Raw genomic sequence first — 13,286 nt, 5'->3', positions numbered from 1 at the left:
GTCTTTCTCTTCTTCAGAAAAGATCTGATAAAATTGACTACATTAAAACTAAGAACTAATTTTTATCCAAGGGTAACATAAAGAGAAATGGAAAACAGACAAACCAAGAGAGGATTTTTATAACACATGTATCCAATAAAAGGATCAGTAACAAGAATATACAAAGAACCTCTACAAATCAATAAGAAAAGGACAGTAATGGTCAATAAGCATTAAAGGTGCTCAGCCTCTTTAGTAAATAGCTAAAAGCAAATAAATCCTCAATGAAGTATTATTTCATGTTTGCTAGATGGTCTAGAATTTTTAAATCTGGCAGTACTAAGTGTTAGTAAGGATTTAGAGAAGGAGGGCCTTTCAAAACATTGCTGGAGAGAATATAAATCACTACTGCCACTTTGGAAAACAATTTGACTTCACTCAGTAAAGCTGAAGACATTTATACCCTTAGTCTATCTATCCTACTCCTGGGTATACCTGAGTGAACTCTTAAAAATGTTCAACTGAACATACAAAAATATTCATAGGCACTATGTCATAAGATAGCTCTTCTGAGAAAAAGTCCTATCATCCATCTACAGGACATCTCACCATCTACAGAATGACAAAATAAGTAAGACTATATTCATAAGATGAATGAAATACAACTACCTGTATCAACTGATATGAATATCAAAACAATATTGAGTGACAAATGCAAATCATTTAATACAAAGACTTACTTTCATATGTATGTCATGAAGCCGGAGGAAGCAAAATGATATCTTGGGATAGATGCATATATTTATAACTCCAAATAAAAATAGAATGATTAGCATAAAACCTGGCTAGTACCTGACTGGGTGTTTTTTGTTTGTTTGTTTGTTTGTTTGTTTGGATATTTTTTGTTTTGTTTTTGTTTTGATGGGGAGAGAGAAGTCAGCAGTATGGAACACGCAGGGTACTTCAGTGATGCAGTGATGTTTTGTTTCTTAGAGGGGATAGTTGGTACATGTGTGTTCATTTCATAATTATTTTATAAACTATTCGTTCATTACCTCTCCTTTTGTCTGTAATAGATTTCATAAGAGATACTTTTTAATAGAGTCAAAAATAATATGACGAAAAGCAATAAAGTCCTAGAAATGTAATGTGTAAGGAATTTTAAAAACATATTTCTGACTAAGGGACATAAAAAGAAGCATTAATAAATGACGATTTGTACAGCATGACTGGTGGGAGGGCTCATTATAAAAAGGTGTCATTTGTCCCTCAGAGAAGTGAAGAATACAACTGGAATAAAAATTCTGATGGAACATTTTTGAAGTTTTTTAAACTTTTTCCAGTGTTCTGGAAAAACAACAGGGTAGTGAAAGCCCAGAAAACCTCGCAAAAGAAGAACAGTAAAAGAAAGGGACTTGTTCTGTCAACTATTAAAACATGTTACATGAATACAACAGAGAGATACTGTCAGAATAAGAGGCTGTGACTCGGAAATAGAGCGGGGAGCCGCTCAGCATGTGCCAGGATATAAAATAATTGAACATGCTAGGAAAGTGATATTTTAAATCACTGGGGAAAGTTCTGACTGGTCAACTAATTGTTCTAAGAAAACCGTAAAGAACTACAGTGAGATTTCTGTTTCGTGCAATATATAAAATACATTCCAGACGGATCAACAAATTAGGTTCAAAAAGAAAGTGGGAATAAATCAAGCAGAAGACAATACACATGACTCTTGTTCTGATCCGGGGTGAGAACGGGAATTTGCTCTAAACTGGAAATACTGGAGGAGACCAGGTGGCCTGAATGCCAGCTGCTTGATACTCACAGTCTTAACCTCCCCTGGATAGACCCTTGCTAAGAGTAGCATCTCCATTTCTCCGTTCAGCTCACTTTGCAGCTCTTAAATCTTCTCCCAATCCCTGACTGTTGGTAGATGGTTTCACCCTCACTTCTCAAGAAAATGGAGCCATGAGGACACCTCAGCTCTCCATTCCAAAGCAGCTGCACATTTTCCCATCTTGTCTTCTCTCACAAGGGGAAAGGTGCTTCCTCTCCACCCACCCCCATTGCTGCCTTTCAGGACTGGACCCCACCGCTTACTTCAATTTTGGATTTTTCCCGGTTGCCTGTGATCCTGCCAAAACCTCTCCAGCCTTTGGAAGGGGGCGCTGCTGTGCTCCTTTCCCCATCCCCGCTCTTGCTGCATCAGTCCTCTGGAGGCCAAAATCACTGGCTTGTCTGGTCAGGGTCTCTCACCTTCTGCGCTCTCCTCTGCCCATGGCAGGAGGGCTGTGAGGCCAGCATTCCCCTCTAGATTACTCTTGCTTAGGTCACAGGTAACCTTGAAGACACTAAGTTCAGTGGGCAAATTTAAGTTTGTAGTTTCCTTGACTACTCAGTCATCTCTGTCATTATGAACCCGACCCTTCTGGATCCCCCTTTGGCTGCTCCCCTGACAGCCCACCTTCCTGGTTTGCCTCTTGCCTCTCTGAATGTAGCCTCCCAGTTTCTCAGTTTCTTTGTTTCCTCCTGATTGTTAACATGGTAGTTTTCCTCTTGGCTTAGTCCTGGACCTGTTTTGTTGGTTCCCTTATACACAGTTGCTTAATCTTGTATATCCAGCTGCTACTCAACGTTGCCATTTGGGTGCTCTGCACACACCTCAAATGAAACATCACAAAACTCACCAGCTCCCTTTCCTAAACTAGCCCTCCTGTAAGACTCTCTTTCTGTGAACAGCACTGTGACCCACTCCAGGTGTCTAAAACAGACAAGCTGGGGTCTATCCTTGACACATTGCTTCCATGTTTCACCCTTAACCATCAACCAAATCACATTTGCTCAGCAGCTACAAATCTCCTGCACCATCAGCTTCTTTTCTATACCACCATTACCATCCTTTCTCCCCAGGAGGGCCTTGCTCCTTCTACTGTGGCCCTCACAGAGCCAACCCACCACACTCCCACAGAGCTAACCCCCCCCCCACTTTTGTCCTAGGAACTTCTAATCCACCAACTTTTATTTTCCTCTTCATATCCTGACTTGCTAGACTAGATTTCTCTGCTTGTAATTCTCCCAGTACTTTGTGCCCTTACCTCAAAGTCCTGATGTTTGTGGCAAGGATGAATAGATAGGGAAAGCAATCAGAGATCTGATGATTTAGAAGCTTCTACTTACCTAAAAGATTCAAGAAGCAAATGAAAAACTGACAAAAATATTTGTAACTCATGCAAAAAGAAGCTTATATCCTTAAAAACAGATTGTAATTACAAACCCATAAGACAACGATGGACAAAAATGAAGAGCCATAGAGGAAAATGAGAGCAGGTTATAAAGAGCGTGTTCATAAAAGAGTCAATGCAAATGGCCAATTAAACTGAAAAAAAAAAAAAAAACTACATTCTCCAGTTTTCTAAAAAGGATACACACACATACACTTAATTTTTTAAATAGTGTTGGCATGGATTGGGAATAGTCGTGTTCTTCTTTTGGGGGAACCCAGAATGGTACAAACTCTGTGGAAGGCAATCTGGCAATATGTGTCAAAAGCCTTAAAAATAAAATAGTTCAACCACTTTGGCCCAATAGATTAATTTCTAAGAATGTATCTTAGGGAGGTCTGCAGAGTTTCATGAAAATACTTATTTAAAAAAAAATTTTTTTTCAGTGTTTATTTTTGGGACAGAGAGAGACAGAGCATGAACGGGGGAGGGGCAGAGAGAGAGGGAGACACAGAATCGGAAACAGGCTCCAGGCTCTGAGCCATCAGCCCAGAGCCCGACGCGGGGCTCGAACTCACGGACCGCGAGATCGTGACCTGGCCGAAGTCGGACGCTTAACCGACTGCGCCACCCAGGCGCCCCGAAAATACTTATTTATAAGAATTTTCATTGCAGTGTTACCTATAAAAAATTCAAACCAACTTTTTTTGTTTTTGACAAAGCACTCACACACCTACATGTGTGTGCATGCACATGTGGTAAAGGGGCAAAGGGAGAGGGAGAGAGAATCTTAAACACATTCCACGTCCAGCTTGGAGCCTGACTCAGAGCTCGACCCTATGACCCTGGGATCATGACCTGAGCCGAAATACAGAGTTGGATGCTGAACTGACTGAGTCACCCGTGTACCCCTCAGACCAAGTTTAATACCCAATAATGTGACTCTAATGGAGCATTAAAATGCATGGCCCCAGAGAACATTTAAGGATTTTTTTAAAACCCGTGATTTGTTTAGTGATAAAAGAAGGTCATACCACAATATGCATGGTAGAAGTTTAATTTTTAAAAATAACATATGTATTTGCATAGGCATAAAAATACGGGAAAAATGTCTCCAGATATGGGGATTATGAGTGATTTTGTTCCTTCTTTTTTTTACCCTTTTTGTATATTCTTAATATTCAACAAATTCTGTGTATCGTGTCCGTAATGAGAAAAACTAAATATATTTTAATTTAACAATAGGGAACTGATTGCAACATATGGCCAAGGCTATATCGAGAGAGGCGTACCATGATGATTAAGAGTATATGCTTTGAAGCTCATAGACAGGTGTTCAGTTCCCTCTTTACAACTTAAGAGCCAGATGACCTTGAGCAAGTTATTTAATTCTCTTAGCCTCAGTTCCCTTATCAGCACAACGGAGATAATACATCCTGGGCAGAGCTGTTTTGTGGCTTAAATGAAATAATGTATGTAAAATTCTGATCAAAGAGTAAGTGCTTAGTAAAAGTACCTGCTTTTATAATGCCAAAATATAAATAGATCCAGTAATGATTTACATGAATTCATGATTCCCTGGGGGGTTATAACTGGAAGTTTGGAGAATCATTTATTTTATGGCTCAGCATCTTCTGGACCATCATAATGATGCTGGAATCCAGCAGGAAGGTGCTGGCAGGAAGGCTGAGCTGGGTTCAAAAGCCTCCCAGGAAAGGTTTTGCTCATTTGGGCAAAATGCTGGCATTGGTCATCGATTCACCTGCTTGACCAACCAACAAATGCTTATTAAGCATCTACCATGTGCCAGGCATCAGAGACTCAGCAGTGAGACAAACTAGCTGCCTTCTGGGAGTGAAACAGACTTTTCTAATTGGTGTGGTTTCAAGACACATAGATCCTGTTGGGTTCAGCAATTCGGAAACTGAGGAATAGTTGGGGACTCTGGTAGGTCCAGGAAGATGGTAGTGATGCTCACTTTGCATTCCTCGGTTACCAATCCTAAGGCAAGAGTCTAATTCTAGAATCCTACCTGATGGCAGGGCTGGGGCCTCTTGATGTCCTGCCTACACTGCTCAGGTTTAATTCAAACACAGACTTGCTTAGTCTGCAGATAAAAAGCCATTTGGTCACCTGGGGGAGGGGGAATAGCAAACTATGGCCCAGGGGTCAACTCCAGCCTAGTGTCTTTTTCTTTCAAATAAAGTTTTATGGGAACACAGCCATGCCCATTTGTATATGGATTGTCTGTGGCTGTTTTGTGCTACAAGCACAAAGCTGAGCTATTACAGCAGGTACTGTAAGGTCCACAAAGCCTAAAGTATCATCTGACCCTTTACAGGAAAGCTTGGCCAACTGCTGTTCTAATTCAGTGGGGCTTGGGAAATGAGATGGTAGGTGCCATCAAGTTCCTTTTCCCTTCTGTAGTTCCAGGAGCTGTTCCCCTAGAATCTATCCAAGGAGGGCCCTTTGAGGAGAAGATCTACATCCAGTGGAAACCTCCCAATGAGACCAACGGGGTCATCACACTGTATGAGGTAAGAAGACCCCTTTGCTATACCTCTTGGTTTGGCTTCATTCAATTGACTTCAGCCTGAAGTTGGAAAATTTCTACTGGGTGCAGGGCTCCAGTGAGGGCATGAAGGTGAGTAAGACACATCTTACCCAAAGGTTTCAGACAATACAGTGAGAAGACAACACAAGGTCATACAGATGAGCAGCTTGACAGCCCCAGTGACCCAGAAGACTGGACACACCACACATTGAAGTGATTATTTATCTCTTTAGAAAGGAGTAGGCACTCAGGGAGGCAGACTGTCCCAGCAGAGCCCAGAAGACCCAGGCCCAGCACACAGTAGTTATAGTTCACTTTATGTGGAAAACCACAACACCCAGATGATGCTCATCCTACACCTGTTAGTTTCTGGGCTTCCAGAAAAAAATCCCGAAGTCATTCTCTGCCCTGGGGGTGCGTGATTCTTAAGTTTTAATGTTGCTCTTTGGCCACAGCATATTTTATTGTTACTCAGGTGATGGTATCAGAAGCTCCCCTCCCAGCATTAGCAGGGCCTTATCCTATCAGAGATATGACATCATATCAGAGATGGAGCAGAACCTCCTCAGACAGTAAGGTACCCATCAAGCCAACACAATGTGGCTTCCTGAAAACTTTCAAACTTAGAACAAACTGTATAGAAGTCTATTGCAAAACAAAAACAGTGAAACTTCAGCGAGGCTGATATAGCTGAACTCAAGTACTGAGATGTGGTCAAGGTTGACTATCCTCCCACCCTGAATCTTCTGAGATGCTGGGAGACTGTGGTACGGGCTGCAGTAGAGACCACAGCAGTGCAGAAGGAAGGGTATGGAAGCCAAAGCTGCAGTGATGGAGCCCTGCATGCCAGGGTCTCGCGTGATGGCCCCCAGCATCCCAGTAGCACCGCTGTGGTCTCTCATAACCTTTTTCAGGGTCTTCCTCTCTCCAGGCCTGCTGCTCCCCTCTAAGATGAGAGTGGTAATGGCTGCATTAGGGTTCCTGTAGAGGGTTTGAGGTGGGAAAGGTTACAAGCATCCCCAGGCTGAAATGCAGTGCAGCCCCTGAGAGCTCATGCAGAAAGGTACTGAGAGGTATTGAGGTATTGAGAGTGAGCTGTGAAAGAATATCCCCACGTAAGGGAGGGAAATCAAAGAGTATTGGTGATGGAGAAATATTTAGGATGAATTGAATGGACACAGAAGCTCTCTAGAGAGACCTGGAAGGACCTCAGAGCTCTCTGAGGAAGGAGAAAACCATCCATCATGTACAAGGTGTAACACCTTCAGAAAATGCCTTCACTCAGCAAATCCCAGCTTCCTCAAAAGGAGAGCTGTATCATATTCCATTTTGGGCCCACATGGTTGGGAGAAGCTTCCTTCCTGCAGGAAGCTGCTAGGGGCGGGGAGGTACCATATCGACCTTGCCCAGGACATGTTCAGAAGTGCCTCATTGTGGGGGAGAGAGGGACCAAAAACTCAGCTGAAACAAAGCCTCGTCAGTTCAGAGCTACCTGCCATTCTTTGTGAAGTGGAAGCTGCCATCGCGTGCGCATACACACACACACACACACACACACACACACACGCACACGCGCGCGCGCGCGCGCTCACTTGGTGCTGTTATGTAAATGGCTCTCTATGCCAGATGTTCAAGATTTTTGGAATTCACAGGCCAGTAACATTTCAAAAGGCTTGGAGGACCAACATCCAGTTCTTTACCATTTTTTATTAACATCATTTCATAAAAGACATAACTTCAAAAATACAGAAAGGACATAATTTCAGAATAAAAGGCAGTCCTTCAAATTGAATAAATTTAGCTTTATGAATAACTCATGAGTCTCCTTATTTTTTCTTTTTGCCTTGAATTGAGGACAACTTTGTCCTGAAAAGGCCCTATAGTCTTTGTACCCAGCTGCACTTGGAAACCACTGGGCTGGGCCATGTTGCAGGGGACGTCATATCCCTGCACGGACCAATTTCTTACTTGGGAAGTATCCTGCCTCCTCTGATGTGTGCATGGAATGGGCTAGGAAACCTGCTCATGCTGTTGTGTGAGAAGAAGAGACGATGGGGTGGAGAGAGCGCAAGGGAGCGGTCCCAGCTGTGAGTGATACACCCTGTTCAAGCAGCAGCTCCATGAAGTTGAGGTCTCAGCATATGAGACCTCTGGAGCTCTGGGCTCGATGGTGGGCACAGATCGGTACAGGGCACCCTTCTCAGTTGTGTGTGAATCCTGTACCTTGTCGATTTCCAAAGACCAGTCACCGGGGATGCTGGCATTTCTGTGATGGGCTCTCCTGGACACAGCTCTGGAGAGACACCTTCAGTTGGCTTCTCAGCTGCTTCCTGTGCTGTGATTACAGAGAGTGAGAGATGGAAGGCTGCAGCTATCTGACTTTTCCATGAGCTCTGGAGGTCACCTTTTGGGAATATGCTAAATATCTTAGATGATGCGATGAAGGGAGCCAAGGAGTTCATGGGCTGAGGTCATTGTATTTTGAGCATAAACGTGGCTATGACCATGTGCATCAGAGGCTAGTGGGACCTCCGAAGGTAAGAATGTTGGCTTTTGAGGTCAGACAGCTTCATTCTGAACTCTAGCTCTGCCATTGTAACCGTGGGTACAGCAAGGGGCTTCTCATTTATATTCATTTGTACACATACTTATATGTTCAATGCTGTGTTTGGCATTTAGAAATAGCATCAATGAATGTTAGCTCTCACAGTACATAAAAATGAAGAAATTGAAACCCAGAGAGTTGAGGTGTGAAGACCAAGGTCACAGCTGAGATGGCAGATTCGTGGGTCTTGAGTTCAAGTGCCGACGCCTTGCCCCTTACTCAGTGTGGTCGGTGGACTGGCGGCATTGGCATAACCTGGGAGCTGGTGAGAAATGCAGCTTTCAGGCCCCAGCAGACCACCTTGGTCAGAGTCTCCTGGTAACAAGATTTTCTGGGTGATTCACGTGGGCGTGAGAGTTTGAGAAGCACTGCTCTAGACCACACTACTCTTGAGAAAATTTCAGCAATTGATGAGCGAGTATGTCCTCCTGAGCAGAGAGAGACAGGGAGGCCCTTCCATGCTGGGTTCAACCCATTCCCATCCCAGATAGTAAGCAGGAGGAGACCTTGCTTTTCAAGACATTTATAACAGAGTATGTGTTTATGAGGCAATTTCCAAATTTAATTAGATGAAACCAATTTGATTTTTAAAATTAGGTTCTGGTTGTAATTTCTAGAGAGGAACCCATAAATTATAACTCACCCTCCTCTGGTCTCAAAAAGTGTATTTTGTGACAAAGGAAAATAGGATAACACAAATAGAAGAGAAGTCTAGGATTCTCTGTATGTTCCTGTATACAACCTTGGACTTGACAAAGTCAAAAGCCAAAAAAGGAGCAGTGGGTGCAGTAAAGGAGGGTTATGGCTATGTAAACACTGGAAATATTATTCAGTGTAGTAGGTTCAAGTAAGTTTAAATAATTAAATTTCTTTTCCCATGAGTCTGAGTCACAACCTCTGGGTCTATCCTTGAACAGTTCTGCGCCCCAAATCTGAGTGGCTTTGATTATGTCTCATTCCGTCTCTGGGCTTAAGTCCCCTCTTATAATACGAAGGTGTCATATTATTCTGGGCTTCAATGGGTAAGAATCAAGAGAAAAATAAATCTATGTCAAACCCACAAAATCAAAGGTTTATACCTCATTTTGGAGTTTCTCTCCAATATGAAACTGCCTATGAGTGGAGTCTTTGAACATAATGCAGTGATGACACTTGAAGGAAAAATAGCTAGTGGAAAGGCCCTGGGGCAGGAATGACTTTGGGATGTTTAACAAATAGGAAGAAGGTCAGAGTGACTGAAGCTTCATGAGTAGGGGGATCATGATGATGAGAGCATATGGAAAGTGTGTGGGCAGGGTCGGGTTGTGCAGGGCTCCTAGAGTTCGTGCTTTATCCTGAGAGAAATTGAAAGCCCTGGGAGGATTTTAAGCAGAGGACTAAAAGAATCAGATTTACATTCTTTACAAAAGCAACTGGATTTTGTGTGACTAGTGGGCTGTAGGTACACAGGCATCTTGGAGACATCTGGAAAATGTGCCAGAGGCAAGGACATTTCCATCACCTATGATTTTTCAATGAGGACTCAGCTAGCCAGGTGGAAGATCGGAATGCTTTGTCACATCTGCCTCTCTGCTGCTGCTAACCTGGACTTTGACACCTTTCTTTCAGTCGGGAATTCATGTCTTGATGGGCTCCCTAAAGCCATGGACCTTGAGACCCTGTGCCTCCCCCAAGGAATGGGAGTCTAGCCCTTACTCTAATGCTATTCCAGGGCTATGGCACAGCCTGTTTTTCCAGCAGTCATGACCTGTCTCCCTGCCTGCTAAGTGGGGGCTCCCAGTGGTCATTGGAGCCCACTGAAGCCAGCCTCCCCTTCACTGCGGCAGGAGGTATTAGGATGAATTAGACCATGGCCTCATATGTTTGGGGATTTGTACTGTAGTGGGATATACAGAGTATGCGTCTGTGATCAGTTTCCTAACAGAGTGACAGTGCCCAGAGTTAAGTAATGTCAAAGGCCTCACATCTACAAACCAGCAGATCAATATCAGACATGCAGAATCTCGGGCCCCAGCCCAGACCCACTAAATCACAGTCAGTGTTTGAACAAGATCTCTAGATGATTGGTGCCCATGTTAACATATGAGAAGCATTGTTCTAAGAGACACTTTACAAGTTCACAGCCTAGACCCAGGAAGCTCTCCTTGGAGGAAGAACATGGCCACTGAATGAACTGAGTAATATTCCTGCTCACATGGGACCTGAGGGCTGAATATTTTCACCAGGAATGTGGAGATCAAGCCATTCCCATAGCCTCTTCCAGAGCCCTGCTTGGGTCTGACCAAGATATCAGGGTTCCCAAGTCCAGGGCCTGGACATGAGGGTTAATGTGGCCTCTCCCACTGTCACTGAACTCTCGTGAACAACACAGCTCACCCAAAACAGACCATCACAGCTGCAGACAGGGACTTAAAGCCAGAACGGGGTCATGGTGGAAACAATCCAGCCCGTTGTTTAAAAGCTCCTCAATAAAATCATTCAGAGACAAGCTGTTCAGAGTTCATGAAAAACAGTAATCAATACGTGTTTCAATTCTATTAATTGTTCTCGTCTCTGTCCAAAAATAAAAACTGCAGTGTGGGAATTGGGCCAGAAGATGTTACACTAGCAACTGGGTTAACGAAGTGTGAAAATATTTAAAATTCAGACACGTGAAGCTTCCCAGTAAGAGCAGTCAGAATCACCAAGTTTCTAATTACAGTGTATAAATCTGAGAAGCTTAAAGAGAACGAGAGGACCCTAATGAGGCAGGAATGGGTGTCTTGATTATGCTAGAGTTGATTGACATTTATCTTGCAAGCTATTCTAGGCGCCTGGCGTTCAGAGTTAAATAAAACACAGACTTCGCCCCAATAAAACAAGGCGGCATTCCCATGCGGGAGCTCCTTTAAATGGTACAATAGGCCAGAGGGTCGTCAATATTTTTCCAGCATACAGATGGTTGGATTTGATCTGAGCAAAAAGCACGGGCCCCAGAAATCCACATTCCATCAGAGCACATTTCAGGAAGGCTGAGACTGGGGAAGTGTTCAGGCAATCGGAGTGGGTGCACGTGGATGGGGAGAGGGGGCCAGACGCTTGCATGAGCTCCTGACTGGGCTCTCAGAGGGGGAGGCCCGTAGGAGGCTCAGTTTGGATGTGCAGGCACACCTTCTTCTGTCCTTTGGCTTGGCCACAATGACCTTTTAGGGTTCACTCTCCCCAGACAGTCCAGTGGCTCTGGTCCACAGAGAGGCAGTAGGGTGATGGAATGTGGTCCTGATGGGCAGGAGGTGGTATAGGAGGAAGTGACTAACACAGCCCAAAGCAAGAATTTGCATAATTCAGGCTGGAGCTACGTTAATTAGGATACGCAATTTGCATAATGCAGGCGTTTATTGGGTATAACTTGAGCCAGGCTCTAACTGGGAAAAAAAAGCTCTTGTTTCTTTTGAATTGTTTAAGCCAGAAATGTGGGAATCATTCATTCTTCCCCACCTGCCACACATCCGATGCTCTAGAAAGTGTGATGGCTTCTCCTGTCAAAACAGACACAGGTTAGGGCACGTGGCCTCATCTCCACCAACACACTGCTCTGAGCACTCATCTGATGCCTGGAACATTTCAGGACCTCCCTACCCACACTCTCACTATTCCACTGTATTCCACTGCCACACAGAACATCTCAACAGGTAAATCCAACTATGTACCTTTCTTGCTTTGGCTTCGTCTTAACTTTGGGGCCCTGAATGGTCTGGCCCCTGCCTGCCTGCCTGCCTGCCTGCCTCTAACTTCATCTCCTGCCCCTGTCTCCATTGCTTTCTGTGCACCAGCCCCTCTAGCCTTCTAGCATTTTCTCAAACCCACCCAGTTCTCTGTGGCTCATGTGGCTTTGTGGATGTCATTTCTTCAGCCTGTAGCATGTGTCACTTTATAGTTCTCATGACTATCTCCTTCCTATTATTCACCTCTAAGAGGCTTTTCCCCTCCACCATCCACTTTATCCAGCAGCCTGCTTGTTTCTTTCATACCATTTTCACAATCTGAACTTAAGTTGTTTGTGCTTTATTATCACCCATGGGACTTGGAGGCTCATAAGGGCATGGGCCCTGTGATGGTTATTTAACGTGTCAACTTGGCTAAGCCATGGTACCAAGATATCAGGTTAAACATGATTCTGGATAGTTTTATGAGAGTGTTTTTTGGATAAGGTTAACACTTAAGTCCGTGGAATTTGAATAAAGCAGATGCCTTCCATAGTGTATTTGTGGGCCTCATCTAATCAGTCGAAGAGCTGAATGGAACAAAAAACTGAGCTCTCCTGAGCTAGATGGAATTTTGCCTGCATATGACCTTCAGAATTGAACTGTGTTGATGGCTCTTCCCTTGTTTCCAGGCTGACAGCCTTTGGTCTTGATCTGCTTTTGGTCATATTTGTTTTTGCTTTTCAGTGTGTATTCAGGACCTAAAAGAGACGTTTGCACATAGTATATGTTCAATAAATACTCCTTGGGTAGATGTGTGGCTTTGTGCTTTATCTTAACAAGGGGTAATGGTGAAAGTTTTGCCTAATAAGTTTAGTGGTTTTCAAGATTAGCTGAAGATTAGAATCATGCCTTGAGAGCCCAAAAACATGGGTAAATAAAGAGGTAGGTAGCTGTATAAATGGATGGATGGTGGATGGATGGATATCTGGGTCTCACTGCAATCCAAATAAATCAGAGTCTCTGGGGAGGAGTCTTTATCCATGTGGATTTTTTTTTAAAGTTCCTTGGGAAATTCTAACATACATTCAGGGTTGGGGAAAAACACTGCATAAAATGAATCCAGTAAATTCACTCTGAGATGGTATCCTAGCCAAATACCAGCTAAATAAACACAGTCTCGACTCTGGCCTTCCCCTGTCTTCATTCCTCTCTGCCAGAATCCAGCATTATCTGGTGTT

At 43.7% G+C, this 13,286-nt stretch overlaps 1 protein-coding gene across 16 annotated transcripts in view; it reads left to right on the top strand.

The window, feature by feature from the left end:
- The window catches only part of PTPRT (protein tyrosine phosphatase receptor type T), a 1,080,869-nt gene that overhangs the window by 681,043 nt on the left and 386,540 nt on the right, over positions 1–13,286 (top strand). For all 16 annotated transcript variants that reach the window (XM_086702238.1, XM_086702233.1, XM_086702237.1 and 13 more), the window contains exon 9: positions 5,631–5,740. In XM_086702238.1, the coding sequence (XP_086558364.1) occupies positions 5,631–5,740 (110 nt within the window). The remainder of the gene's footprint in view (positions 1–5,630; positions 5,741–13,286) is intronic.

The sequence above is a fragment of the Puma concolor genome, chromosome A3 (genome assembly GCF_028749965.1).
Source record: "Puma concolor isolate L17-30 chromosome A3, mPumCon1.1.hap2, whole genome shotgun sequence".
NCBI classification, from domain to species: Eukaryota; Metazoa; Chordata; class Mammalia; order Carnivora; family Felidae; genus Puma; species Puma concolor.
This window is presented reverse-complemented; position numbering and strand designations above follow the sequence as displayed.